Genomic DNA, 26,927 nt, shown 5'->3' with positions numbered 1-26,927 from the left:
GTAGTATTCTGGTGTCACAAGCAGAAGCTTAACTCGCTGTGCCACAACGCCAGTCCTAAGAATAGATTTTTAAACTTTTTTTTTTTCATATTTCTCCTTTTATCTTTTTAGCGGGCTCCAGACATATTCTCCTAATTGTAGTTCCTGTAACCCTTCTGTTCTTGTCCAAGCTCTAACTCTAATTCTTTGTTCTCATAAGCATTGAATTGTGACCTACTGCATTGCCATGGCCCCAGACCCCTCCTTCCTAAGCTAATGCTCAGACCTAGGTGGCTGGCACTGTCCTCAGGCTATCTTGGGTGAGTTCATCAAACAGATGACCGGGTACCAACACTATGAACTAGATATAGGTTGTCTGTAGCACACTTTACCTAATTTCTTACCAAACTTTTTTTTTTTCAGGCTTCAGTGTGAAGTTTAATGTTTTGTGCATACAAAGATCACATCTATTTTCAGAAACTCTTTAGATGCATTGAGGATTGTCCTCATGTCCATGGTTCCAGGCACAGTAGATGTGAAACTAGAAGGAGCCAGCACCACCAGATACCAAACGGAATCATGGAGGGGTAGTTTAACTAATATTTCTTAAATTGGCTCTGATACAATGTACCCAGAACCAGCTGCCGGTCAATGTTCACGATGACTGACAGCCCACTGTGCGAATCCCGTTCTTCTCCAGCTCCTGTTAAGGTGGGCCCAGGAACCTGCCTGGCTTCACAGTGCCATCTACAGTCCTCTGGATACACCTTTTATATCATGCAGGCACCATGGTTATGAACACAGTTAGAAGTGTCTGAACATGTTAAAAGATATCAGGTGTTACTCATATAAAAACCACCTGCTCGTAAATATATTATTCAAAAAATACAATATAGGCCAGTGCCGCAGCTCACTAGGCTAATCCTCCACCTGTGGCTCCAGCACCCTGGGTTCTAGTCCCGGTTGGGGCACCGGATTCTGTCCCAGTTGCCCCTCTTCCAGTCCAGCTCTCTGCTGTGGCCAGGGAAAGCAGTGGAGGATGGCCCAAGTGCTTGGGCCCTGCACCTGCATGGGAGACCAGAGGGAGGCGCCTGGCTCCTGGCTTGGGATCGGCTCAGCGAGCCAGCTGTAGCAGCCATTTGGGGGGTGAACCAATGGAAGGAAGACCTTTCTCTCTGTCTCTCTCTCTCACTAACTCTGCCTGTCCAAAAAAAAAAAAAAAAAAAAAGTAAAAAAAATTTGTTTTTGAGAGCTTTTTCCAGCAAAAATAATTAAAACTCATATAGTATCGTGATTACTCAAAATTTGGAGCCTTAAACATATTTTAAAATTACATTAAAAATTAATTCAAAATTTAAAAATATTTATTTATTTAAAAGGCAGAGAGAGAGAGAGAGATCTTCCATTTGTTGGTTCATTTCCCAAATGGCTACAATGGAGCTGGGCCAAGCTAAAGCCAGGAGCCAGGAACTCTATATGGGTGGCAGGAGCTCAGGTATTTGGGCCATCTTCCACTGCTTCCCCGGCATATTGGCAATGAGTGGATCAGTAGCGGAGCAGCCAAAACTAGAACTGGTACTCCAATATGGGATGTGGACATCCCAAGCAGAGTTAATCTATGGTGCCATAACACCTAACCCTTAAATTTGGATTCTTCATATGATATGCAGGTTTCCAGAGTTCACAGAACAACAGTAAAAGTAGATAGATGACAATACTGTATAGTTTAGAAAATGAGCCAATCTAAAACTTATGATGAAATAAAATAAGTCGGACATCAACATGACTAAGATAATAGAATAAATAGAGAAACTCATACCTCTGAATGCCTGGGCACGAGGTCCAATACATCCCTTTTGCTCATAGACCAGTGGAATGTGAGCCCGGGACTGGCATTGCTGAATGAGAAAGGGGTCTGGGTACTGGTCACTCCCATGACATAAACAGGCATCTGGAAAGAAAAAGTGGTCTTGTGCCCTACATTTCCCTTGCCTGGTGTTATCAGAGTGTGAGCCAGGAACAGGCCCAGCCTACTGACCTCAGTGGCTGTGATGAGTCTAGTCGCAGCTGCGAGGATCCTCACAGCCCTCAGCTGAACGACTTCAATCTGCACTTCATCCTGCTCAACAGGGTGGAGAGCAAGCTTAGTCTAAGAGGGAGTTTCTGTGGGGTGGACAAAGATGCTTACAACAACTGGTTTGTTGTTTTGGCATTCACCAATAACCTCACACCATAGATATTTTTTTTTTCTTGAAACTACTTCATAATAGGGACCATGTCTTACAACAATGCCCATACTCTGTAGGTTTTTCACTAAAAATGACTTGTTTTCCATGCCTGTCAAGAGAATGCAAGGTAAGGGGGACTACCAGGGTTTTCTTGTGCTGCCTATGCCCTTATCATCACGAAGCCCTCCCACTCCTCCCCACTATGAATCTGGTTCCCAGATGGAAGAGCAGAAGCAGAACTAATACCTGAGAAAACACAATGACTTTTCCAGTATCTTCATTTACTGCCTGGATAGTGCCATGGACCACAGCTGTGCCAGCCACCTTGCCTGTGACCTGTCCACGCCTATTAACAACAGCCACAGTCTGATTACTGATGGAGAAGTGAATGATTGACTGGGGCTGGGGGCCGCCTTCAGACATTACCTGGAATTTATAAACATGCCAGTGAATACCTGGAATATCAAGAAGAAGTCACATCCCTTTCTCCAACATTTTATCCAAACAACTTGACTTCTTCAGTTCCCCGCACTTCCTGTAGAGCATATCCCATATCAGCTCAAATGCAGAAGAAATGGAAGTGCTGTGAATTGTCCATGGGACTCCAAGAGACGGTTTATACCACGTACATCGTAAATGAGGGAAAACACTCATTTTCTTCGGTATCAAATTCGGTTGGGAGTAGATAAGAGGAAGACAACAGGAAGAGGATTTGTGTGTGTGTGTGTGTGTGAGAGAGAGAGAGAGAGAGAGAGAGAGAGAGAGGGAGAGAGAGGGAGAGAGAGAGAAGGTAAACCTTATTTTTCTTTCAGATCACCTGCATCATGTTAGTTGGAATCAGTGTCATTTTCTCCGGAACAAGTCTGAAGGGAGGAAACACCTTGAAGGAGAAAACCCAAAAGACAACAATAACTAACTAGAGTCAATTTCATAACAAATGACTGGTCTTAGTCTAAGGAAAACTTCTAACTATGTACAAAGAAGTTACTACTTGTATTTATAATAGCAAAAAGTTTTAAGTAGCTTAAGTGGGAATACTTACATATGTTACTATATATCCACACACTGGATTAAAAGTGGCCATTAAATTTATATTTGAAATTAACTTTTTTTGAACAATGAGCTCTCAGGCACCTATTACCCAGTTTCACCAACAATTAGCTTTAGCTTTTTTTTTTTTTTTTTTAAATTTTTGACAGCCAGAGTGGACAGTGAGAGAGAGAGAGAGAGAGAGAGAGAGAAAGGTCTTCCTTTGCCATTGGTTCACCCTCCAGTGGCCGCTGCGGCTGGCGCACTGTGGCCGGCGCACCGCGCTGATCCGATGGCAGGAGCCAGGTGCTTCTCCTGGTCTCCCATGGGGTGCAGGGCCCAAGCACTTGGGCCATCCTCCACTGCCTTCCCTGGCCACAGCAGAGAGCTGGCCTGGAAGAGGGGCAACCAGGACAGAATCCGGCGCCCCGACCGGGACTAGAACCCGGTGTGCCGGCACAGCAAGGCGGAGGATTAGCCTAGTGAGCCGCGGCGCCGGCCAACAATTAGCTTTTAATAACATAAGAAAATACTTTTGATAAAAGATTCAGATGAAAACAAGAGTGTGAGTTATCCACGTTAAAATATTCACAGGGGAAAAATTGAAGGAAATCCACTGAAATATTGTTTTTTTAAGATTTACTTATTTATTTGAAAGGCAAAAAGAGAGGGAGAGAGAGAGAGAGGGAGAGAGGGAGAGACAGAGAGAGAATCTTCCATTCACTGGTTCACTCCCCAAACGGTACCAATGGGCGGGTGAGTGTAGGTTTGCGATATCATTGGCTGTCTTCCCAGGCACATGAGCAGGAAGGTGGATAGGAAGTAGAGTAGCCAAGACTTGAACCAGTCCTCCATTATGGGATGCCAGGATTTCAAGCAGTGGCTTAAGTCACTGTGCCACAACATCAGCCTCTCCTTTTTCATTTGTTGTAGTAAAAGTCTGTTTTCTTTTCCTTTTAAATATTTATTTGTTTGAAAGGTAGGCAGCCAGATTTGGGGCAGACTGAAGCCAGGAGCCAGGAACTCCATCCAGTTCTCCCATGTGGGTGGCAGAGTCTCAAATCTTTGGGCCACCATCCACTGCTTTCTCAGGCACACTGGCTGAGAGCTGAATCAGAAGCAGAGCAGCTGCAACTTGAACCTGTGCCCAGATATGGGATGCCAGCACCTTAAGCAGTGGCTTAGTTCGCTGTGCCACAACATCACCCCTAATTGAAATCTTAAGAGTGGTTGCCTTGGGGCCAGGGCTGTGGCATAGCAGGTAAAAGTGCAGCCTGCAGTGCTAGCAATTCCATATGGGCCCTGGTTCAAGTCCCTGCTGTTCCACTTCTGATCCAGCTCCCTGCTAATGTGCCTGGGAAAGCAGTGGAAGATGGCCCAAGTCCTTAGGTCCCTGCACTCATTTGGGAAACCTGGAAGAAGCTCCTCGCTTCGAATCAACCCAGCCCAGCTGTTGTGGCCATTTGGGAAGTAAATTAGTAGATGGAAGACCTCTCTCTCTCTGCCTCTGCCTCTGTAATTCTGCTTTTCAAACAAATAAATAAATCTTTTTTTTTTTTTAAAGTTACCTGTAATTCTGCTACTTAGAGGCAACCACTCTTTTTTTTTAAAAGATTATTTATTTATTTTTAAAGAAGTGCCAGCCCCTTATTTATTTGAAAGGTAGTTACAGAGAGGTAGGGGTAGAGGCAGAGAGATACAGAGAGAGAGGGAGAGAGGGAGACAGAGATATCTTAACAACCACTTGTTTACTCTCCAAATGGCTGCAATGGTTAGTGCTGGGAAGATCTGCAGCCAGGAGCCAAGAGATTCTACCAGGTCTCCCACATGGGTGCAGGGGCCCAAGGACTTGGGCCATCTTCTGTTGCTTTCCCAGGCCATAGCAGAGAGCTGGATTGGAAGTGGAATAGCCAGGACACGAACTGGTGCCCATATGGGATGCCAGCACTGCAGGTGGCAGCTTTTTTTTTTTTTTTAAGATATTTATTTATTTATTTGAGAGGCAGAGACAGAGGCAGAGAGGGAGAGAGAGAGAGAGAGAGATTGATCTTCCATCTGCTGGTTCACTCTTCAAATGGCCGCAACAGCCAGAGCTGGGATGATCTGAAGCTAGGGGCCAGGAGCTTCCTCTGGGTCTCCCAGGTGGGTCAGGGGCCCAAGTGCTTCCACTGCTTTCCCAGGAGTGTTAGCAGAGAGCTGGACTGGAAGTGGAGCACCTGGGACTTGAACTGGTGCAGCATGCCACAGCACAGGCCCCTACAGGTGACTTTCATGCTGCATTTTTTTTTTTTTAATTTGACAGGCAGAGTTAGACAGTGAGAGAGAGAGACAGAGAGAAAGGTCTTCCTTCTGTTGGTTCACCCCCAAAATGGCCGCTACAGCTGGCGCGCTGTGCCGATCTGAAGCCAGGAGACAGGTGCTTCCTCCTGGTCTCCCATGGCAGATGCAGGGGCCCAAGCACCTGGACCATCCTCCACTGCCCTCCTGGGCCACAGCAGAGAGCTGGACTGGAAGAGGAGCAACTGGGACTAGAACCCAGCGCCCATATGAGATGCCGGCGCCGCAGGCGGAGGACCAACCAACTGAGCCATAGTGCCAGCCTCTTATGCTGCATTTTTTTTCACATTGTTTTACATTTATTGAATTACTGAATATTTATTAAGTATCTGCAATATAGCAGGCAAAACAGAGACAAGTTCTCTGTCCAGAGTGACTTTCAATTTTTTCCACAATATCCAAGTACTCATCATTAAAAAAACCCATTTTGCTGAATCAGTACCCATTCTTTGATTAATCTTCATGTACAGTTTTTGCAAGTGTTTTTTCAAACAGTGAATAATGCTGTAAACCAATAAGTATTCCAAACATTGTCTGAAAGACTAGAGGAATCACCATTGCTTTCATCTCTGTTTGACAAAGCAGCAGCCAGTGGAGTAAAACCCTTCCTTTCGGTGGCAGTGGAACTGTATGATATCTGACTGCCAGGCATCCATTTTTAGAAAAAGCCAAACTAGAGGGATATAAAATACCACATACTATGCCAATCAGTGAACTTCTAAGGACACAGTTTTCCTTGCTTATGTTACCTGAATACAAAGCATCGGTTATAAGGAGCTTGTAAGCAACTATGGTAGATAAAAATGGAAGTCTAGTCAATGATGCATATGTTTTCAAAGCATCATGTTTAACCTTGAAGCAATGTCTGAAAATGAAGTTTGCCAGTATTCCAGAAAAACCAGCTGTTGTGCCAAGGGTCAGTGTTCCATATATATTTAAGGTCTTTTCTTTTCGAAGATATTCAAATTTTTTTTCTATGATTTCGATGACCATTGGTCTTCCGAGTTTTGCATCTCTTAGAGAAGGACTAGGCTGACCACGTGTATATGTTGCCATTCTGATGTCCTTGGGCACTTCCCCAGTTCCTAATGGTACCACACCGGCATCTTTCACGTCTGCACCAGCCTCACCCCTCAGCGCCGCCATTTTGGCAGCTCACGTGACTTGCGAGTTTATGCTGCATTTTTAACATTCTTTTGTGCTTTGCAAAATTTCTACAAGAACTTTATTACTGTTTTACAGAAAACAAAAGACCAAAAGTATGCTATAAGTTGTTCAAGAGTTAGACAACTCTCATATTTTTATTTTTTGGTCAGATGATTTTCAATTTGTGCAAACTAAATAGAAAAAGATACACAATGCTAAAAAAGATGAAGTATAAATTTTGGATGAGATCATTTGCTTACTTCAATTTGCCGAGGAGCTGATGTGAATTTTCTCCCCATCTTGTCTCTGGCAATAGCTACAAGTGTGGTTTGCCCAACAGTGACAGCTCGAAGGATATAATTTTCAGAGTATTCATCTTGTTCGTCCATTAGCCTGCAAAGATCCATGCATTTATCAGTAAGAAAGATTTGTGTTAAATGTTTTATTTTATTTGTTTGAGAGGTAGAGTTACAGATAGAGGGAGAGACAGAAAGGTATTCCGTCTGATGGTTCATTCCTCAAATGGCTCCAATGGCTGGAGCTGTGCCGATCTGAAGCCAGGATCCTGGAGCTTCTTCCGGGTCTCCCACATGGGTGCAGGGGCCTAAGCACTTAGGCCATCTTCCTCTGTTTTCCCAGGCCATAGCAGAGAGCTGGATTGAAAGAAGAGCATCCCATAAGGGGTGCTGGTGCCGCAGGCAGAGGCCTAGCCCACTATGCCACAGCACCGGGCCCTAAAAGATTTATTTTTGAAAGTGGCCAGCAATGCAGATTTTCAAGATGTTTAACATTTTATGTTCATTTTAATTCGGCTAGGGGGAACTGCAAGAAAATAGTTGTAAATTTCCAGAGCCAAGACAAATTTCCTAGCAACGATAGGAAGCTTATGAGGGACAAAAAATTGTTCTAAGGTTCCAAGGGAATAGGGCAATATAAACATAGATTGGCAAACCTGCAAATACTAAATTGTCTTGGAATTCCTGTATTTCTCCATTCTCAGAGAGAACGACAGTGTCTCTGCTTCTAAACAGATTTTTGATAGTCCCCTGGCTTGAAAGGCAGAGTTCACAGAGAGAGAGAGAGAGAAGGAGGGAGGGAGAGACAGAAAGAGACTCTTCCATCCACTGGTTCACTCCCCAAATGGCTGCAAAAGCCAGAGCTGGGCCCATCTGAAGCCAGGAGGCAGCTTATTCTGGATCTCCCATGTGGGTACAGGGGCCCAAGTATTTGGGTTATCTTCCACTGCTTTTCCAGCCACATTAACAGAGAGCTGGATGGGAAGTGGAGCAGCTAGGACTTGAACTGGTGCCCATAGGGGTACTGGCATTGCATGTGGCAGCTTTACCTGATACATCACATTGCTGGTCCTCTAAGGAGAAATTTTTTTTTTAAAATTTATTTTTTAAAATTTATTTGAAAGGCAGAGTTACAGAGAGGCAGAGGGAGAGAGGGGAGGGGGGGACTTCCATCAGCTGGTTCACTCCCCAAATGGCTGCAGTGGATGGTACTGGGCTGATTCGAAGCCAGGAGCTTCTTCCAGGTCTCCCACATGGGTGGCAGGGGCCCAAGCACTTAGGCCATCTTTTACTGCTCTCCCAGGCACATTAGCAGGGAGCTGGGTTGGAAGTGGAACAGCCAAGACTCATCCATATGGATGCTGGCACTGCAGGTGGTGGCTTTACCCGCTAAGCCACAGCACCCTCCCCCACAAGGAGAAATTTTAAAGATGGAAATATTAGAGCGGCCATTGTGGCACAGCTGGTAAAGGCACTGCTTGAGACTCCTGTATCACATGTCACAGTGCCAGTTAGAGTTTGGCTGCTTTGCTTCCAATCCAGCTTCCTGCTATTGCACCTAGGAAGGCAGCAGAAGGTGGCCCAAGTAACTTGGGTCCTTGCTACCCACATGGGAGACCAAGACGGAGTTCTGAGTTCCTGACTGTAGCCTGTCCCAGCCCTGGCAATTGCACACAGTTTGGGGAGATGGAAGATTCTCTCTCTCTCTCTCCCTCGCCTATCACTTAGCTTTTCAAATAAATAAATACATAAATTTTTTTAAAAAAGGGAGGGGCCAGTGTTGTGGCCAGCGAGTTAAGTTGTTGTTTGTGACACGGGCATCCCACACTGGAGCACCAGTTTGAGCACTCCGCTTCTGACCCAACTTCCTGCCAAAGTGCCTGGGAAGGCAGCAGAGGATGACCAAGTGCTTGGGCCCCTGACACTCAAGAGCGAGACCAGGATGGTGTTTTTGCCTCCTGGCTTTGGCCTGGCCCTGAACCAGTAAGTGGAAGATGCTCCCCTCCCCACCCAGTAAATAAATAAATACATAAATAAATCTTTTTTAATGGAAATATTAATGACGCACACATGATTTTAGTCCCCAAACAAAACATCTGAGAACCTGAAATAGGTATCTTGTAGAGGGCTGAATATGAGAAGTGAGTTTTGGGCTGAAATTTACTGTATCAGAAAAGGAAAGGAGTGGCAGGCACTTGGTCCAGCCGTTAAAAGTCGGGTTAGGACTCGTCCCAAAATGGAGCCCTTAAGTTTGAATCTAGGCTCTGCTCCTGATTCTAGTTTTCTGCTAATGCAGGTGATGGGTGGAGTAGTTGGGCCCTTGCCACCCACATGGGAAACCTGGATTGAATTCTCGGCTCCTTTGGCTGAGGGGCATTTAGGGAATGAGCCAGAGTAAGGCAGCTCTCTCTCTCTACCTGTTTCCCCACCCCACCCTCCACCCAATAAAAGGAAAGGAGAAAATCTGAAGTAACCTAAGAGAAAGCTGCCCAGGCTCCCAGGAGGGAGAGCCCCATGATATCAAGCATAAGGAGAAAGATGTATTGAAATGATACTTACGTGAGGGTGACAATGGCAGAAGCCAACTGCAGTTTAAGCTCCATGTTTTGAAAGTATTTATTTCGAAATGGACGTTTGGAAGGGCCAAGAACCCTCACAGTCACTAACACAGTCTTGCCTATCTCAACCTAGTAGTTTAAAAAAGGAAATAGTAGATGTTTAATAGAGGTATCTCATTCATCAAGGGCTGTCTAACGCTTAAAGGGAGACAAACTTTTATGTTCATGCTAAATGTTCCTGGTCAGCCTTTGATCCTATAAGCCTAATGTGTGTGTATTGTTTAAGTTGCTCTTTAAGGTTCTACTTACCTTCATCATGTTTAATGTTGGTGTATTGTCCCTTTTTTGGGGGAGGGGGCAGGGATTAAACCTTATTTATTTTCTTTAAAACCAAACAACTAGGAAAATATATCACAGCATTCTAACAGTGAACAGACAAGCTATATGATCATTTCAGCAAGTTCTTAAAAAAAACAAACAAGATCCTTATCAAAAATGATAAGGTGCCATTCTGGGGCACGACACTTGTGGGCTGCAAGGGCCCCAGACAAGATGGGACCTGGTAATGTGGGGCTCCCTTCCCTTTCCCCGCTCTCAGGCAGTTGAGGCTCCCCCAGGCTGCTGCTTTTCCTCCTTTGACCTTCTAGTCGCCAGGGGATTGTCTGAATAAGGCTCTGTTAATTCAGGGGCTAAGTAAGCAATGCTCTGTTTAGGCTTTCATCCCATTCCGTTACACAAAACTCAGGTTCTTTCAAACCTAGTACTTGACAGCTCTTTATTATGTAGCCAGTAGTTCACCTTTTACCGTTCATTCCTAGATATTGGTATAAGTCACGGTCAAAACCCCCTTTCCTTACAAGGGGAAACTGTCGCCGCAAGTTTATCCTGGGACCCGTGAGAGGGGAGCTGTGCTTCCCACACCCTGCGTGACATCGCTTCTCCTGAGTTTGCTTGTCTCCAGGCTGAAAGATGCAGTCCACAGGGTCCTTCAAAAATTCTTTCCCAAACTACTCTCCCTCCCAACTCCACATCTTGAATCAACCTCATGCCCTTGTATATAAAACAAAACCAAGCAAAACAAAGGCCCAGAAACATATTTTCCCCTTTTCCACTAGTGACCTTGTGAATTCTGTGTTACAATGTATGGAAAACGGTGTGGCAACAGCTCTGCCAAATAGGAGGCTGGCAATGCACAGAAGCCCCTCTCTCCAACTGCACCAGACCTCAGGCAGGTGAGAGGAACCCACCGCCTACTGTACCTGTGCAGGTAAGAAGAATCTGGTGCTTTGGGGGGCTCCGCCTGGATACAAGGGAGGGCCCTACTGCCAGCACAAACCCTTGCCACATGAAGTCTAGGCTCGAAAACACTCCCCTGTATCTCTAGCCAGATTTTAGATTTTTTTTTTTTCATTTCCAAGGATTGAAATATAAAGGAATCAGTGTCCAGAGGCAAGTTTCATATGCTTTAAACTCGTTGTCTTCTATAACTTCATTCATAAAAGACTAAAGTTCCCATTCCTTTTAAAAATAGATTCCTTCCCACAGCCCCGATGGCCACCGGCAGACTTTTATTTACCAATGGATGAGAGCGACTCCTTCATCTTCTTGGTCATGGTTGGGATGAGGTGCATGTGGCCATCCACACACTTGGTCACACAACTGTCCAGCTGCTGCATCACCTGCAGCTCCTTATTCCCTGCGTCTATGGAATCTTTGGCTTTGTCGTTGCAGTGCATGATACACCGGGCCAGGCGGTCCTGGAGCTTCTCCAGCTCGCTTGTCACCAAGGCCTGGGCCTGAGCCAGAGGCATGTGGCAGTGTCGATGCATTGTGTACCTGCTGCATGGACACCCAGCTGTCCTCACAACAGCCAGTGCTGCACTGGAACGTGAAGCCCTGCATCTACGGATGCTCTCCCTCTCCAGGTTCTTCACCATGGAGTCCACCGCCTCCTGCAGCCGGAGCTGCTGCAGCTCTGCCATGGTGACCTTGCACTGTGCAGCACGGGCGCCCACATGGACCCGGTGCACGGGCCGGAGTATTGTCCCTTAAGGACTGGTATTTCTTCTTCTTCTTCTTCTTTTTTTTTTTTTTTGACAGGCAGAGTGGACAGTGAGAGAGAGAGACAGAGAGAAAGGTCTTCCTTTGCCGTTGGTTCACCCTCCAATGGCCGCCGCGGCTGGCGCACTGCGGCCAGTGCACCGCGCTGATCCGATGGCAGGAGCCAGGAGCCAGGTGCTTTTCCTGGTCTCCCATGGGGTGCAGGGCCCAAGCACTTGGGCCATCCTCCACTGCACTCCCTGGCCACAGCAGAGAGCTGGCCTGGAAGAGGGGCAACCGGGACAGAATCCGGCGCCCCGACCGGGACTAGAACCCGGGTACTGGCACCGCAAGATGGAGGATTAGCCTAGTGAGCCGCGGCGCCGGCAAGACTAGTGTTTCTATAAACACTACCAAGAGTCCTGCTATACACACGTAGTAGCTGAGAAGAAACTATATTGAGTGTTGTTAGGGAATAAGAATGAAGCTCATTTCATATCTGAGACAAAGCAGACGTCTCTCACCTTATCAATCAAATCGAGCTCCAGCTCTTGTATGTCTGACACTCTGAGGTGGGCTGTTGCTGGGCCCAAGAAAGCCAAGCAAAGATCATAGACTTCTAAGGTGAGAAATCCAGGGTGCACTGGGATTAACTAGAAGGAAGATGATAGCAGCTGAGTAAAGAAGCAAACATGGTCCAAGCATAATCAGAGCAACTATTCTCCTCAAAGCGGAAAATGTGACATCTTACTTCCTTTGGGATGGGAACTCTTGAAGGTTCCTTCACATATTTCAGGCATAGTACAGTGTGTATTCTTAACAGGATGTTTCATTTCATGGCAAAGTACCTTAATAAATATTGACTGACAGAGTAGAATTTAAGTTGATTGAATTCAAGCAGAATCTAACATACGTATCCAGCTTGTTAAGTATGGACAAGGAAAGAATTTCAAGAAGAGAATCAAGTCCATTTACAGGTGTTGAGATCACCACTAGGAGCTGACTGACACTTCACTCTTCCTCCTTGTACTACAGCTCTGAATAACAGCATGTTTTTTCACATCTTTTGTCAGCACCTAGTGCCTGACTCCCTTTTTTTTTTAAAACAAAGACATCTGAAGTTGTTTGAGCTCTTAGAAAGATATATAAGTATAAATATTATCTTTAGGTGTTTTTATTACTGCAGGTCAACTAAAAACAAGTTCTTTGGCATACTGTCTGTGGGGTCAGCTTAATATTTCCAGTTTTCATATTCTGCCTGAAAACATGATATACTCAAGTTATAAAGTCATTAGTATATTTAATTATCTACACAGGTATACATTTTAAAACCTATGAAAATTAGCCTTCTTTTTAATGGAAATCTAATCTAGATGTATGTTATACTGTTCTCAGTTCAGATAGAAGCAAAACTTGCTCAGTATTTTAGCTATTTTTGGTTGAAGAATCAATTAGGTGAAAGAAAGAAAAAAAGGAAAATGTTACTTTTGTAACAAGTTTTAGACACACAGTGAAATTTTTAATGATTTGCCTAACAATGAACTTGGCCTGAGACCATCAATCTGGGAATAGCTCCACAACTCACCTGGACAGAGCTTTCTGCTTCCATATAAATGATGGTGACAATATCTTGCTCACTGCTGTTAACCAAAAAATAACCAGACCCTTCCACGAGGTTAAATGTTTCCTGTGGAACAATCAGACAACAATATTCTATTCCATTCAGTTTATAAATAGCTCAAAGGGAATGGCTTCCACTTATCTAAAAGGGTGTGGAGTTAAAATATTAAAGTTAATGGACACAATATAAAATATTATTAAATATACCTTAAGAATATTACAGCTAATTATTATATATGTGTTATACATATGAATGCGATTTTCAACACATAAGTGAATGTTTTTCAAAATTTATTTGTTTATTTAATTTATTTGAAAGGCAGAAAGACAGGAGAGATAGAGAGAGATCACCCATCTGCTGCTAAGCTACCCAGATGCCTGCCACAACGTGGGCTGGGTCAGGCGGAAGCCAGGAGGCAGGCGCTCCATCCTGTTCTCCCACATGGGTGGCAGGGATCCAACTACTTGGGTCATCACCTGCTGCCTCCCAGGGTGTGCTTTAGCAGGAAGCTGGAGTGGAGAATGAAACCAGACCCAAACCCAGGAACTCTGACATGGGATGTGAGCATCCCAGGAGGAGCTTAGCCACCAAATGCTTGCCCCAAGTGAGTGTTTTCTCATACTCTTGATAATCTCCCCTCCAACATGATTCCCTTTCACAAGACCCATACAGCTTCTACCTTCACATCAGGATGATTATAGATGGTAGCATTCTCAGGCAGCACAGTTACATCATCCACCAGGAGCAGTTCCACAGCTGCAGATCTGGGCAAGTCGGAAATTTCCTAGAAATGTAAGGAGAATCACACAATTTCTCATTTCTCAGCTCAGTGAGAGAAAATTCCTGTACTCATTGGTGCCAAAGGTTACAGAATCACAGAAGTGCATAATTCTCAAGACTGGTGTTGCGGCATAGTGGGCTACGCCTCTGCCTGCGGTGCCGGCATCCCATGTGGGCACCAGTTTGTGTGCCAGCTGCTCCTCTTCTGCTCCAGCTCCCTGCTAATGGCCTGGGAAAAGCAGTGGAAGATGGCTCAAGTCTTTGGGCCCCTGCATCCATGTGGGAGAGCTGGATGAAGCTACTGGCATCAGCCTGGCCCAGCACTGGCCTTTGGAGTCATTTGGAGAGTTAATCAGTGGACAGAAGATTTTCCCTCTCTCTCTCTCCCTCTCTCTCTCTCTCCCTCTCCCTCTCTGTTTCTCTCTCCCCCTCTCTCTCTATCACCCTGTATTTCAGATAAAATAAATCTTTAAAAAGAAAAAAACAAAGCCTTAAGGTTCAATTGTTTAATTTTTTTTTTTTTTTTTTTGACAGGCAGAGTGGACAGTGAGAGAGAGACAGAGAGAGAAAGGTCTTCCTTTTTGCCGCTGGTTCACCCTCCAATGGCCGCCGCTGCAGCCGGCGCACCGCGCTGATCCTGGCAGGAGCCAGGTGCTTTTCCTGGTCTCCCATGGGGTGCAGGGCCCAAGCACCTGGGCCATCCTCCACTGCACTCCCTGGCCATAGCAGAGAGCTGGCCTGGAAGAGGGGCAACCGGGACAGAATCCGGCGCCCCAACCGGGACTAGAACCCGGTGTGCCGGCGCCGCAAGGTGGAGGATTAGCCTATTGAGCCACGGCGCCGGCCAATTGTTTAATTTGAAAGGCAGAGTGATAAACAGAGATGGAGGGAAGGAGGGAGAGAGGCAGAGAGAGAGAGAGATTCCATTTGTTGGTTCATTCTCCAAATGCCTGAAACAGCTGGGGCTGGCCAGAAGTCAGGAGCCCAGCACTCCATCCAGATTTCCCAGGTGGGTGGCAGGAGCCCAAGTACCTGGGCCATCATATGCTGCCTCTGAGGTGCTCTGAAGAAGCTGGATCAGAAACGGCGGTGGGACTTGATCTTAGGCATGTACAGGATACTGGCATCCAAAGACGCAGCTTAACCCAGAGTTCCATAATGCCCACCCCTAATTTACAAATCTTTTTTTGTTGTTAAAGATTTATTTTTTTTATACCAAAGACAGAGTTACAGAGAGAGTGGTAGAGCCAGAGAGAGAGGGCTTCCATTCCGTTGTTTCACTTCCCAAATTACCACAACGATCAGAGCTGAGCTGATCTGAAGCCAGGAGTCAGGAGCCAGGAGCTTCTTCCAGGTCTCCCAGGCGGGTGCAGGGGCCCAAGGACTTGGGCCATCTTTTACTGCTTTCCCAGGCCATAGCAGAGAGCTGGATCAGAAGAGGAGCAGCCGGGACTTGAACTGGCACCCATATGGGATGCCAGAGCTGCAGGCTGGGGCTTGAACCCATGTGCCACAGCGCTGGCCCAATTTATACATCTTATTTCATAATCTTCACTTACCTTTGGGCTTTTCTTTGCTGAATAGCCCACAAAATTGACTCCAATGAGTACCGTCCCTTTTATCCCATGTACTTTAAGGACCTGATGACCTGAAAACATACAGAAATACAATACAATAACATACATACAATAACATACAGAAAAAAAAAAACAAAATACAAAAATACAAAAAAAAGCCATTAACATGTAGAATATAAAAGCTCCTGGCTCCTGTCTTCGGATTGGCTCAGCTCTGGCCGTTGTGGCCATTTGGAGGGTGAACCCGCAGATGGAAGACCACTCTCTCTTTCTCTCTCTGCCTCTCCGTAACACCACCTTTCAAATAAATAAATTTAAAAAACCATAAAAAAGTATCTCCAGAACACCAAATTTTGTCCCAATCTTTTCCAAATGGTGTTTTATTGCAGAGGAGGAAAACACTGAATGGGGGGAATACATGAGAAATGAAAACTACATTCTAACTCAGTGTTAACTCTGCCACTATGGAGATATTTCAAATCATTTGTGGAAAAGTAGAATTAAAAAGTAAACTTATTTGGTAAAAAAATTGAAATTCATAGTTCTAAAAACAATGCACAATTTTTATGAACTTGTTTGAAAATTTCTAATTTATTTTATTTGCCACACACACACACACACACACACACACACCTCCCACCTGTTGGTTTACATTCAAATGCTCAGGAGCCAGGAATTCAATTTGGGTTCCTCATGTGAGTTGCAGGGACCCAAGTACTTGCACAATCACCTGCTGCCTCACGGTGTATCCATTAGCAGGAAAAATTAGAATCAGTTACAGAACAGGGACTAGAAACCTAGGCACTCCAATGTGGGACATGGATGACAGAGAGGCGGGGCAGAGGCAGAGAGAGAGGGGTCTTCCATTCGCTGGTTCACTCCCCAAATGGCCACAATGACTGGAGTTGTGCCAATACAAGGTCAGGAGCCAGGAGCTTCTTCTGGGGTCTCCCACATGGGTGCAGGGGCCCAAGGACTTGGGCCATCTTCCACTGCTTTCAGGCCATAGCAATGAGCTGGATCAGAAGTGGGGCAGCTGGGACTTGAACCGGCACCCATATGGGATGCCGGCACTGCTGGTGGTGGCTTTACCCACTACGACACAGTGCTGGCCCCTCAGTGTCTTTATTAAATGAGGGAATGGGCCAGGCAAAACTACAGTTCTTTCCACTTGTGAGGATCACTGAGTCCAAAAATAGGATTTCAACAAATGTATGAGGAGTTCTTGTTTGACCTACAAATGGGAACAAGAAATACACGGACAGTCTTTTGGGACCCTCCACTCTTCTACACCGTTCTGTATATGTAGATGTCTATCTTCATATACATATGTGTATCTACAATCATTTACTCAAACATTTTAAATGGCTAACTGCTTTTATTAGGTCAATTCAAGCTCTGCAGCTAGTATTTGAAGTCTTCTATAATCTGTAATGTGACCCTCCTTCCCTCTCCTCCTCCCTTCTTACTCTTCCCCCTCCCCCTCATCTTTCTCTCTTTTTCTCTTCTTTCTTTTTTTTTTTTTTAAAAAAGAGTTATTTATTTATTTGAAAGGCAGAGTTATATATATATATAGAGAGACAGAGATCTTTAATTTGCTGATTCACTCCCCAAATGGCCACAACAGCCAGACATGGGCCAATCTGAAGCCAGGACCCAGGACTCAGGAGCCAGGAGCCAGAAACCAGGAGCTTCTTCCAGGTCTCCCATGTGGGTGCAGGGGCCCAAGCACCTGGGCCATCTTCTACTGCCTTTCCAGGGGCACCAGCAGGGAGCTGGATCGGAAGTAGAACAGCCTGTATAGGATGCCAGTGCTGCAGGCCAGGGCTTTAACCCACTGTGCCACAGCACCAGCCCCAAATTACTCTGTCTCTGCCTTTCAAGTAACAATAAAAATAAGGGGCCATTGTGGTGCAGGAGGTGAAGCAGCCACCTGTGACGCCAGCATTCCATTGCAGCAATGGTTGAGTTCCAGATGCTCTGCTTCTGATCCAGTTTCCTGCTAATTCTCCTGGGAAGGAAGCAGAAGATGGCCCAAGTGTTCGGGCCCCTGCAACCCATGTCGGAGACCCAGATGGAGTTCCAGGCTCTTGGCTTCAGACTGGCCCAATGCCCACAGTTGTGGACATTTGGGGAGCGACCCAGCAAATGAAAGATCTCTTTCCGACTCTGTCACTCTGTCTTTCAAATAATCTTTTTTCAAAACATAAAAGTAAACAAATAATTAAAAATAAATAAAATTAAAGGAGATAAACGATAAAATCCAAATTAAATCCTTGCCCATAAGGAAATATCTAGTGTAGAATCATTTAACAGGTACAATATACAAAAGGATTCGTCAATTTGCACAAACCATGTAACCGGGTCTGCCCACTGCCATCATCTTTTGCTACCATCTCCACTGCATTATAATCTTCGAAGTAGGCTAGTGTTTCATTAGAGGATTTCCATTCTAGTATTAGTGAACTGAAATTATCAAACTTTCTCCTATGTTGATCAAACACTGCTAGTTCTAGGACTGTATCCCTCAGGCTTGATACAGGAATCTGCATTAAAACAAAAAGCAATGAAAAGAAATTTAAAAACCAGTAACTCAATATTTTGTAGATATTATAGCACTTCACCCATAAATATTTCAGTATGCATTCCTAAGAATGAGAACAGTCTGCTCTGTAAGAAAGCAGTATCATCACAATAAAAATACTAACATTAATTCAGTGTCATCAGTTGTGGTCAATGTCTCTGGGGGAGCACTGTGACACAAGTGGGTGAAGCTGCTGCTCGTGACACCTGCATCTCACATCAGAGTGCCAGCTCGTGTCCTGGCACCTCTACTTCCAATCCAACTTCCTGCTAACATCCTGGGGAGGTAGCAGACTATGGCTCAAGTGCTTGGACCCCTGCCACCCACATGTGAGACCTGGATGGTATTCTAGGTCCCTTGCTTTGGCCTGGTTCAGCCCTGGCTATTACAGGCATTTGGGGAGTCAATCAGTGGATGGAGGAGCTCTCTCTCTCTCCACCTCTCTATGTCATTCTACCTTTCAAGTAGATTAAAATATATAAACATTTTATTTTTTAAGATTTATGTTATTTATTTGAAAAATGGAGTTACAGAGAAAGGTACACAGAGAGAGGTCTTCCATCTGCTGGTTCACTCCCCAGATGGCTGCAATGGCTGGAGCTATGCTGATCTGAAGCCAGGAACCAGGAGCTTCTTCCGGGTCTCCCATGTGGGTGCAGGGGCCCAAGCACTCGGGCCATCTTCCACTGCTTTCCCAGGTCATAGAAGAGAGCTGGATCGGAAGAGGAGCTGCTGGGACTAGAACCGGCGCCTATATGGGATGCTGGCGCTTCAGGTCAGGGCTTTAACCCGCTGTGCCACAGTGCAGGCTCCAAAATATATAAACATTTTAAAATGTCTTTTATGTCTGTTTTCTAGTTTTTAAAAAAAGCTTTGTTTATTTGAACGGCATAGCAAAAGAGAGAGAGAGAGAGAGAGAGAGAGAGAGAGAGAGAGAGAGAGAGATGGGGAAGGGGGAAGGGAGGGGGAAAGAGAGAGAGAGAGAGCTTTCACCTGCTGGTTCACTCCTCAAATGCCCACAATAGCTGGGGCTAGTCCAGGCTGAAGACAGAAGAGCTTGGAACCTCATCTGGATCTCCCATGTGGGTGGCAGGAACTCAAATCTTTGAGCCATCACATGCTGCCTCCCATGATGTGCATTAACAAGAAGCTAGATTGGAAGTAGAGTTGGGGGGACGGCGCTGTGGCGCAGCAGGTTAACGCCCTGGCCTGAAGCGCCAGCATCCTAAATGGGCACCGGTTCTAGTCCCGGCTGCTCCTCTTCTGATCCAGCTCTCTGCTATGGCCTGGGATAGTAGAAGATGGCCCAAGTCCCTGGGCCCCTGCACCTGTATTGGAGACCTGGAAGAAGCTCCTGGCTCCTGGCTTCAGATTGGTGCAGCTCCCGCCGTTGTGGCCATTTGGGGAGTGAACCAGCGGATGGAAGACCTCTCTCTCTCTCTCTCTCTCTCTCTCTGTAACTCTATATTTCAAATACATAAAATAAATCTTAAAAAAAAAAGGAAGTAGAGTTGGGGCTCAAGCTCAGGTACTCCAAAACTGGATGTGCCACTATGCCAGCCTTGCTTTTAGTATTGATCTAGAAGCCAATCAATGTGCATGTATTGTATTTGGTTGCTTACTTCTCTTTTAATCTAGAAAGGACACATTTGCCCTATTTATGTTACTATTTTTCATGACATTGAACTTTCTGTAGAGTCCAGGCTACTTTTCTTGTTGAATGTAACATATTTTGTATTTCTGTTTCCTTATGATTACATTCAGATTAAAAAATCTTTTTTTAAAGATTTATTTATTTGAGCCGGCGCCGTGGCTCAATAGGCTAATCCTCCACCTTGCGGCGCCGGCACACCGGGTTCTAGTCCCGGTTGGGGCGCCGGATTCTGTCCCGGTTGCCCCTCTTCCAGGCCAGCTCTCTGCTATGGCCAGGGAGTGCAGTGGAGGATGGCCCAGGTGCTTGGGCCCTGCACCCCATGGGAGACCAGGAAAAGCACCTGGCTCCTGGCTCCTGCCAGGATCAGCGCGGTGCGCCGGCTGCAGCGGCGGCCATTGGAGGGTGAACCATCGGCAAAGGAAGATCTTTCTCTCTCTGTCTCTCTCTCTCACTGTCCACTCTGCCTGTCAAAAAAAAAAAAAAAAAGATTTATTTATTTGAAAGGCAGAGTTACAAAAAGACAAAGACAGAGAGAGAGAGAGAGAGAGGGAGGAGAGAGGACACAGAGAGAGACAGAGACAGAGAGAGAGAGGGAGAGAGTGAGAGGGAAGGAGAAAGTCTTCCATCTGCTGGTTCACTCTCCAGATGGCTGCAACGACCAGAGCTGCACCATCTGAAGCCAAGAACCAGGAGCTTCTTCTGGGTCTCCCACGCAGGTGCAGGGGCCCAAGGACTTGGGCCATCCTCTACTGCTTTCCCAGGCCATAGCAGAGAGCTGGATCAGAAGTGGAGCAGTTGGGACTTGAACTGGCACCCAAAAGGGGTGCCGGCACTGCAAGCTGTGGTGGCTTTACCTACTACGCCACAGCTCCAGCCTCAAGCTGATTGTTAACTTCTCTTCCTGACTCTGAGAATAATGATGCCATATTGTTAGCTTGATATCAGCAATGAAGGAAGTATTAATACCGTGGATAATTGGCACATGTTACAAATTCAATCCTTCTTCATTCTGCTTCTTAATTTTCGAGAGTCTGTTCAACATTTACTAGCACATTGCACACATAATATCAGGTTATTGCACGTTAGTGACATAAAATTTGATGTTCCAAATACTTGGGCCCCTGCTACCCATGTAGGAGACCTAGATGGAGCTTTGCACTCCTGTCTTTGGCCTGGATCTACCCTGGCCATTGTGGCCATTTGGGAAGTGAATCAGTGAATGGAAGGTCTCTCTCTCTCTTTCTCTCTCTCTCCCCATACACACTTCAAATAAATAAATAAATCTTTAAAATAAACCTGCTTCTGAGGAGTATGAGTGACCTGTGACCTGTGATCCCTCAACTTACGGCCATTATCTTACAAAACAGTAGTCTTGCAGGGGACTATGCCTTTATAACTGTAGAGTCTGAGTTAATTCTGCATAGTTGTGTTTGAATTATGTTGTGGTATTGTAGAAAGTCAAGATATTAAAAAGATATAAATGTAACACATATACACCTAATATCAGAGCCCCAAAATGCATGAAGCAAAAACAGAACTGGAGGTTGAAATAGACAATTAAATAATAATAGTTGGGGGGCAGGTATGTGGTGCTGCAGGTGAGTAATTTCTTGGGATCTCCACCACAAATATTGGAATGTCTAATTCAATCCTGGTACTCTGCTTTTGATTCAGCTTCCTGCTAATGTATACTCTGGGAGGCAGCAGGTGATGACTCAAGTACTTGGGCTTTTTCACCTATGTGGGAGATCCAGATAGTGGCCCAGCTCTAGTTATTGTGGGTATTTGGGGAGTGCACCAGAGGATGGAAGATTTCTCTCCATCTGTCTTTCAAATAAAATGAAAAGAAATAAAGAAAAACAATAGCAGTTGGAGACTATTATTTTTATAAAAATAAGATTTATTGGGGCCAGTGTTGTGGCACAGTGGATTAAAGCCCTGGCCTGAAGTGCCGGCATCCCATATGGGCACCAGTTCTAGTCCCGGCTGCTCCTCTTCCAATCTGGCTCTTGGCTATGGCCTGGGAAAGCATTAGAAGATGGCCCAAGTCCTTGGGCCCCACGTGGGAGACCTGGAAGAAGCTCCTGGCTCCTAGCTTTGAATTGGTGCAGCTCCAGCCATTGCGGCCATGTGGGGAGTGAACCAGCGGGTGGAAGACCTCTCTCTCTGTCTCTACTCTCTCTGTAACTCTGTCTTTCAAATAAATAAAATAAAATAAAATAAAATAAATCTTTTGTTTATTTGAAAGGCAGAGTTACAGAGACAGAGAGGGAGGGACAGAAAGAGAGGCCTTCCATCCACTGGTTCACTTCCTAAATGGCCACAATGGTCAGGGTTAGGCCAGGACAAAGCCAGGAGCCAGGAGCTTCACCAGGTCTACCAGGTGGATGCAGGTGCCTAAGTGCTTCAGCCATCTTCTGCTGCTTTTCCCAGGTGCATTAGTGGAGTGCTGGTTTGGAAGTGGAGAAGCCAGGATTTGAACTGGCACCCAGAGGGATGCTGGTGCTGCAGACAGCACCTTTACCTGCTACACACGCTGGCCCCTGGTTGGAAATTTTAATACCTCACTTTCATTAATAGATAAAACAATTAGAAGATCAACAAGGAAGTGGGAGACCGGAACAGCATTGTAAACCAAGCAGATCTAACAGACATAGAACACTCCATGCAACAACAGTGGGACACACTCTTCTTTTTAAAATTAATTAATGGGGGGCAGGCACTGTGGCACAGTGGGTTAACGCCCTGGCCTGAAACGCCGGCATCCCATATGGGCGCTGGTCTGAATCCCAGCTGCTCCACTTCTCATCCAGGTCTCTGCTATGGCCTGGAAAAGCAATGGAAAATGGCCCAAGTCCTTGGGCCCCTGCACCCACATGGGAGACCCATAAGAAGTTCCCAGCTCCTGGCGTCAGATCGGTCCAGCTCCAGCTGTTGCAGACAACTGGAGAGTGAACCAGCAGATGAAAGACCTCTCTCTCTCTGCTTCTCTGTGACTCTGCCTTTTAAATAAATAAATAAATAAATATTTTTTAAAAATAAAAATTAATTCTTTGAGAGGTGTGTGCATACACACACACGCATACACACACATATCAGGCCTCTTTCTGCTAGTTCACTCCCCAAATGCTTTTTTTTTTGAAATTTAAAGAAAAACTTTATTGAAGATCTGAAAAACAATTCCTAAAAGATCAACTTTTCCAGAAAACTGTACCTACACAATGCATTGTGTCTATTGTGTTAAAACGTGCATTAGACACAAATACAAAAACCATGAAATAAGCCACCATTCTTCAACAATTTGAGCAAAGATAAAATGCCTAAGGAACCACATGGATGACTTGCCAAGGATGGGCTCTTTACTTTAAGCACCATTAAAAAAAAAAAAGAGCACAAATGGATGAGTGTGTTCAGTTATATACACTGAATTGAACCTTTGGCACTAAGAATCAGAGCATCTTGTCATATAGCATTAACACATATTATAAAAGTGCGTAGTGTCAAAGGAATAGAACCACCAGCATTCAAAAGCAGCTTTGTCGACTAGGCAATAAAACACTATACAGCATGTCCTTCTGTTGTCCATCACTGAATGAATACACTGGTAGCAACTTTGAAAAGAAAAAGTAAGAAAAGAAAAAAGGAGCTGCAACCCCTTTTATTTTCTCTGTTCAAAATCAAACAGAAAACAAACATCAATTCTGTTATACACTAACATCTTCAAAGTACATCATTTGTACAAGAGAAGGACTGAAAACAAAAATGTGTTTACAGAGATACCAATATTAGTGAGTGAGTGTGCCGCCTCTCACACAGCTTTCCGGTGGTACTCAGGGGGAGCCACTTCATAATCACTGACGCTAAACGAAGTTGCTGAATTCTTTGCCAGGTACTTTAGGAAATCATGAAGATAATTCAGTAACAAAGCAAGGCTCTTCTCATCCAGAGGTGTATAGGCCAACATCGCTCCAATTCGCACAAATAATCGCAGTAGATGTGGTGCTCCATACACCTGGGACATTGGTGCGTCAGGATGATCTGCGAGGATTTCAGCGTACTGTGGTCTCTCAGATTTATAGAGCAGCTGAGTGCCCAGCATTACGTTGAAGTATTCTTTTATCCCTGCCACAACTTCATTAACAGCGTATTCCTTATTATCTGTGTTTCCACGAGATTTCTTATAATTTGCATAATCCTCCAAAATGGAATCCACATTCTTCTTCGCAGGAAGATAAAACAGCTGTTTTTGTCTTGTAATTAAGTCCCAGTCATCAACAAGCCATGGTTTGAGCTCTCCAGGAATCTTTACTTTAACTTCCACTCTGTTCATGAATGTTTCTTCATTTTCAACAGTAGGATCTACACGGGCCCTTTTCTTCCGAGGAGGCTGAGGGGTCTCACTAGTACTGCCGCCATCTCCATTTCCAGGTATTTTCTGTTTGTTCTTTTTGGTTTTCACTTCTACATTTTTCTGTTGCAGACCAGATGTCTTCTCTCCTGGAGCAGCCCCTCTCATCTTGCCCTCTGCATACTGCTCCTGGTTGGCCTTCTGAAGTCCTCGCTGTTTCTGCAGATTGGTGTCCACATATTTGAGTACTCTGCTCTCTGGAACCCATTCATCCCAATTTTTATTCCAACTACTGTAATGTATAAAATATTTCACTTGTTTGTCCTTATAGAAACCTTTACACACTTTGCTTCATAAAGAAGAGGCCCATGAAAACACAATACTCGCTCACCCTCTTGGAATTTAGGCTTTGGGTCCTGCTTGGGCGCCATTTAAAACCGCCTCCTCCTTCTCCCACCACCCCCAACTACCGCCCCCTACTCTCTACCCCACCCCTCCCCAAATGCTTTTAATAGCTAGGGCGGGGGCCAGTGCCATGGTGTAGTGGGTTAATCCTCCGCCTGTGGCGCTGGCATCCCATATGGGCGCCAGTTCAAGTCCTGGCTGCTCCTCTTCCAGTCCAGCTCTTTGCTGTGGTGTCGGAAAGCAATGGAGGATGGCCCAAGTGCTTGGGCCCCGGCACACACATGGGAGACTGGGAAGAAGCACCTAGCTCCTGGCTTCGGATTGGCGCAGCTCCGGCCATTGCGGCCAATTGAGTGAACCAGTGGATGGAAGACCTCTCTCTTTGTCTCTCTCATTGTCTGTAACTGCACCTCTCAAATAAAAAATAAATAAAATTAAAAAAAAATAGCTAGGGCGTAGTCAGGCTGAAGCTAGGAGCTTCCCACATTGAGTGGCAGAGATCCAAACACTTGAGCCATCACCTGCTGCCTCCCAGTGTGCACATTATCAGGAAGCTAGAATTAAGAGACAAGCCAGAATTCAAACACAGGCACTCCAGTATGGGATGCAGATACTTAACAGTGTCTTAACTGCTATGCCAAATGCTTGCCCCCAAGATACACTCTTCTTAGGTGCATGTGGAACATTCTCCAGGGTAGAACATGGTTCAACACAGAACAAGTCTCATACTTAATGGTTCAGAGTGAAGGCTTTCCCTGTAAGATCAGGAGTAACATGAAGGATGTCTGCTCTCACTACTTCTACTGAACATCATACTGAATGTTCCAGCCAGGGCAACTAGGAAAGATAATGAAACAAAATCATCTAGACTGGACAGGAAGAACTGTAACTTCTCTATTTTCATATGACATGATCTTGTCTATAGAAATCCTAAGGAATCCATTAAAAAAACTATTAGAGGGGCCAGCGCTGTGGCGTAGTGGGTAAAGCTGCCACCTGCAGTGCTGGCATCCCATATGGGTGCCAGTTCAAGTCCCAGCAGCTCCACTCCAATCCAGCTCTCTGCTATGGCCTGGGAAAGCAGCAGAAGATGGCAAAAGTCCTTGGGCCCCTGCATCCATGTGGGAGACCCGGAAGAAGCTCCTGGCTCCTGGCTTCAGGATGTTGCAGTTCCGGCTGTTGTGGCCGATTGGGGAATGAACCATGGATCGAAGACTTCTTTTTTTCCTGTCTCTCCCTCCCTGCCTCTGACTCTCCATAACTCTGCCTTTCAAATAAATAAATAAATCTTAAAAAAAACTACTAGAACTAATAAATGAGTTCAGTAATACTGCAGCATACAAGATCAATACGCAGCTCTCAATTCTTTACTGAGATGCTCACCTGGTCTGTCAGGTGTACTCTCTTATTTCTCTTCGTTGAACTTTGCTAGCATGCTTACTGCTACTCTGTCTCATGTCTGAATTCCTTTTTGAGAGAAGACAAGAACCTTGGGCAACCGACCCCCAGAAACAACCACACTAGATAGACACCCCAGGACTACAGACAATCAAGTCACTCCTTCACCAAGATCTGGAGTGATTACTTGCTGTTAGAAAAATGATTCAGTGGGCTGGTGTTATGGCCCAGCATGTTAAGCCACTGCCTGTGACATCAGCATCCCATATGAGCACCAGTTCAAGTCCTGGTTGCTCCACTTCTGATCCAGCTCCCTGTTAATGTGCCTTGAAAGGCCATGGAAGATGGTCAGAGTACTTGGGCTCCTGCCACCTTTGTCAGAGACACAGATGGAGTTTCAGGATCCTGGCTTTGGGTTGGCCCAGCCCTGGCTGTTTCAGTCATTTGAGGAGTGAATCAGTGGATGGAATCTCTCTCTCTCTCTCTTTCTCCCTCCCTCCCTCCTTCCCTCCCTCCTTTTCTCTCTGTAACTCTGCCTTTCAAATAATAAATAAATCTTTATTTTATTTATTTATTTATTTATTTTTTGACAGGCAGAGTGGACAGTGAGAGAGAGAAAGAGAGAGAGAAAGGTCTTCCTTTGCCGTTGGTTCACCCTCCAATGGCTGCTGCGGCCAGCGCACCACACTGATCTGAAGGCAGGAGCCAGGTGCTTCTCCTGGTCTCCCATGCGGGTGCGGGGCCCAAGCACTTGGGCCATCCTCCACTGCACTCCCAGGCCACAGCAGAGAGCTGGACTCGAAGAGGAGCAACCGGGACAGAATCCGGCGCCCCAACCGGGACTAGAACCCAGTGTGCTGGCGCCGCTAGGCGGAGGATTAGCCTATTGAGCTATGGCGGCGCTGGCCATAAATAAATCTTTAAAAAGATCAATATTCAAAAATCAT

The 26,927-nt window shown here is 45.4% G+C and overlaps 1 protein-coding gene and 3 pseudogenes across 3 annotated transcripts in view; all 4 read right to left on the bottom strand.

Moving 5' to 3' along the window:
* NUP210L (nucleoporin 210 like) overlaps positions 1-26,927 on the bottom strand; it is a 126,625-nt gene that overhangs the window by 27,197 nt on the left and 72,501 nt on the right. The window contains exons 17-27 of the mRNA XM_002715340.6: positions 17,945-18,137; positions 15,574-15,662; positions 13,914-14,018; positions 13,199-13,300; positions 12,138-12,266; positions 9,575-9,702; positions 6,980-7,112; positions 3,025-3,087; positions 2,454-2,633; positions 2,018-2,098; positions 1,799-1,930 (exon numbers count right to left, since the gene is read on the bottom strand). Of these exons, the coding sequence (XP_002715386.4) occupies positions 1,799-1,930; positions 2,018-2,098; positions 2,454-2,633; positions 3,025-3,087; positions 6,980-7,112; positions 9,575-9,702; positions 12,138-12,266; positions 13,199-13,300; positions 13,914-14,018; positions 15,574-15,662; positions 17,945-18,137 (1,335 nt within the window). The remainder of the gene's footprint in view (positions 1-1,798; positions 1,931-2,017; positions 2,099-2,453; positions 2,634-3,024; positions 3,088-6,979; positions 7,113-9,574; positions 9,703-12,137; positions 12,267-13,198; positions 13,301-13,913; positions 14,019-15,573; positions 15,663-17,944; positions 18,138-26,927) is intronic.
* Positions 5,855-6,766, bottom strand: LOC149125503 (complex I assembly factor TMEM126B, mitochondrial pseudogene; annotated as a pseudogene). Its single transcript, XR_016210599.1, has one exon. The product of XR_016210599.1 is annotated as a complex I assembly factor TMEM126B, mitochondrial pseudogene (transcript).
* Positions 11,142-11,555, bottom strand: LOC149125502 (TIM double twin CX3C motif protein pseudogene; annotated as a pseudogene).
* On the bottom strand, positions 22,960-25,150 carry LOC149125501 (mortality factor 4-like protein 1 pseudogene; annotated as a pseudogene). Its single transcript, XR_016210598.1, has one exon. The product of XR_016210598.1 is annotated as a mortality factor 4-like protein 1 pseudogene (transcript).

This window comes from Oryctolagus cuniculus, chromosome 7 (assembly GCF_051225735.1).
Source record: "Oryctolagus cuniculus isolate XC-2025 breed Fujian yellow rabbit chromosome 7, ASM5122573v1, whole genome shotgun sequence".
Classification (NCBI taxonomy): domain Eukaryota; kingdom Metazoa; phylum Chordata; class Mammalia; order Lagomorpha; family Leporidae; genus Oryctolagus; species Oryctolagus cuniculus.
Note: the sequence above shows the minus strand (reverse complement) of the source record. Positions and strands in the feature narration are given on the sequence as shown.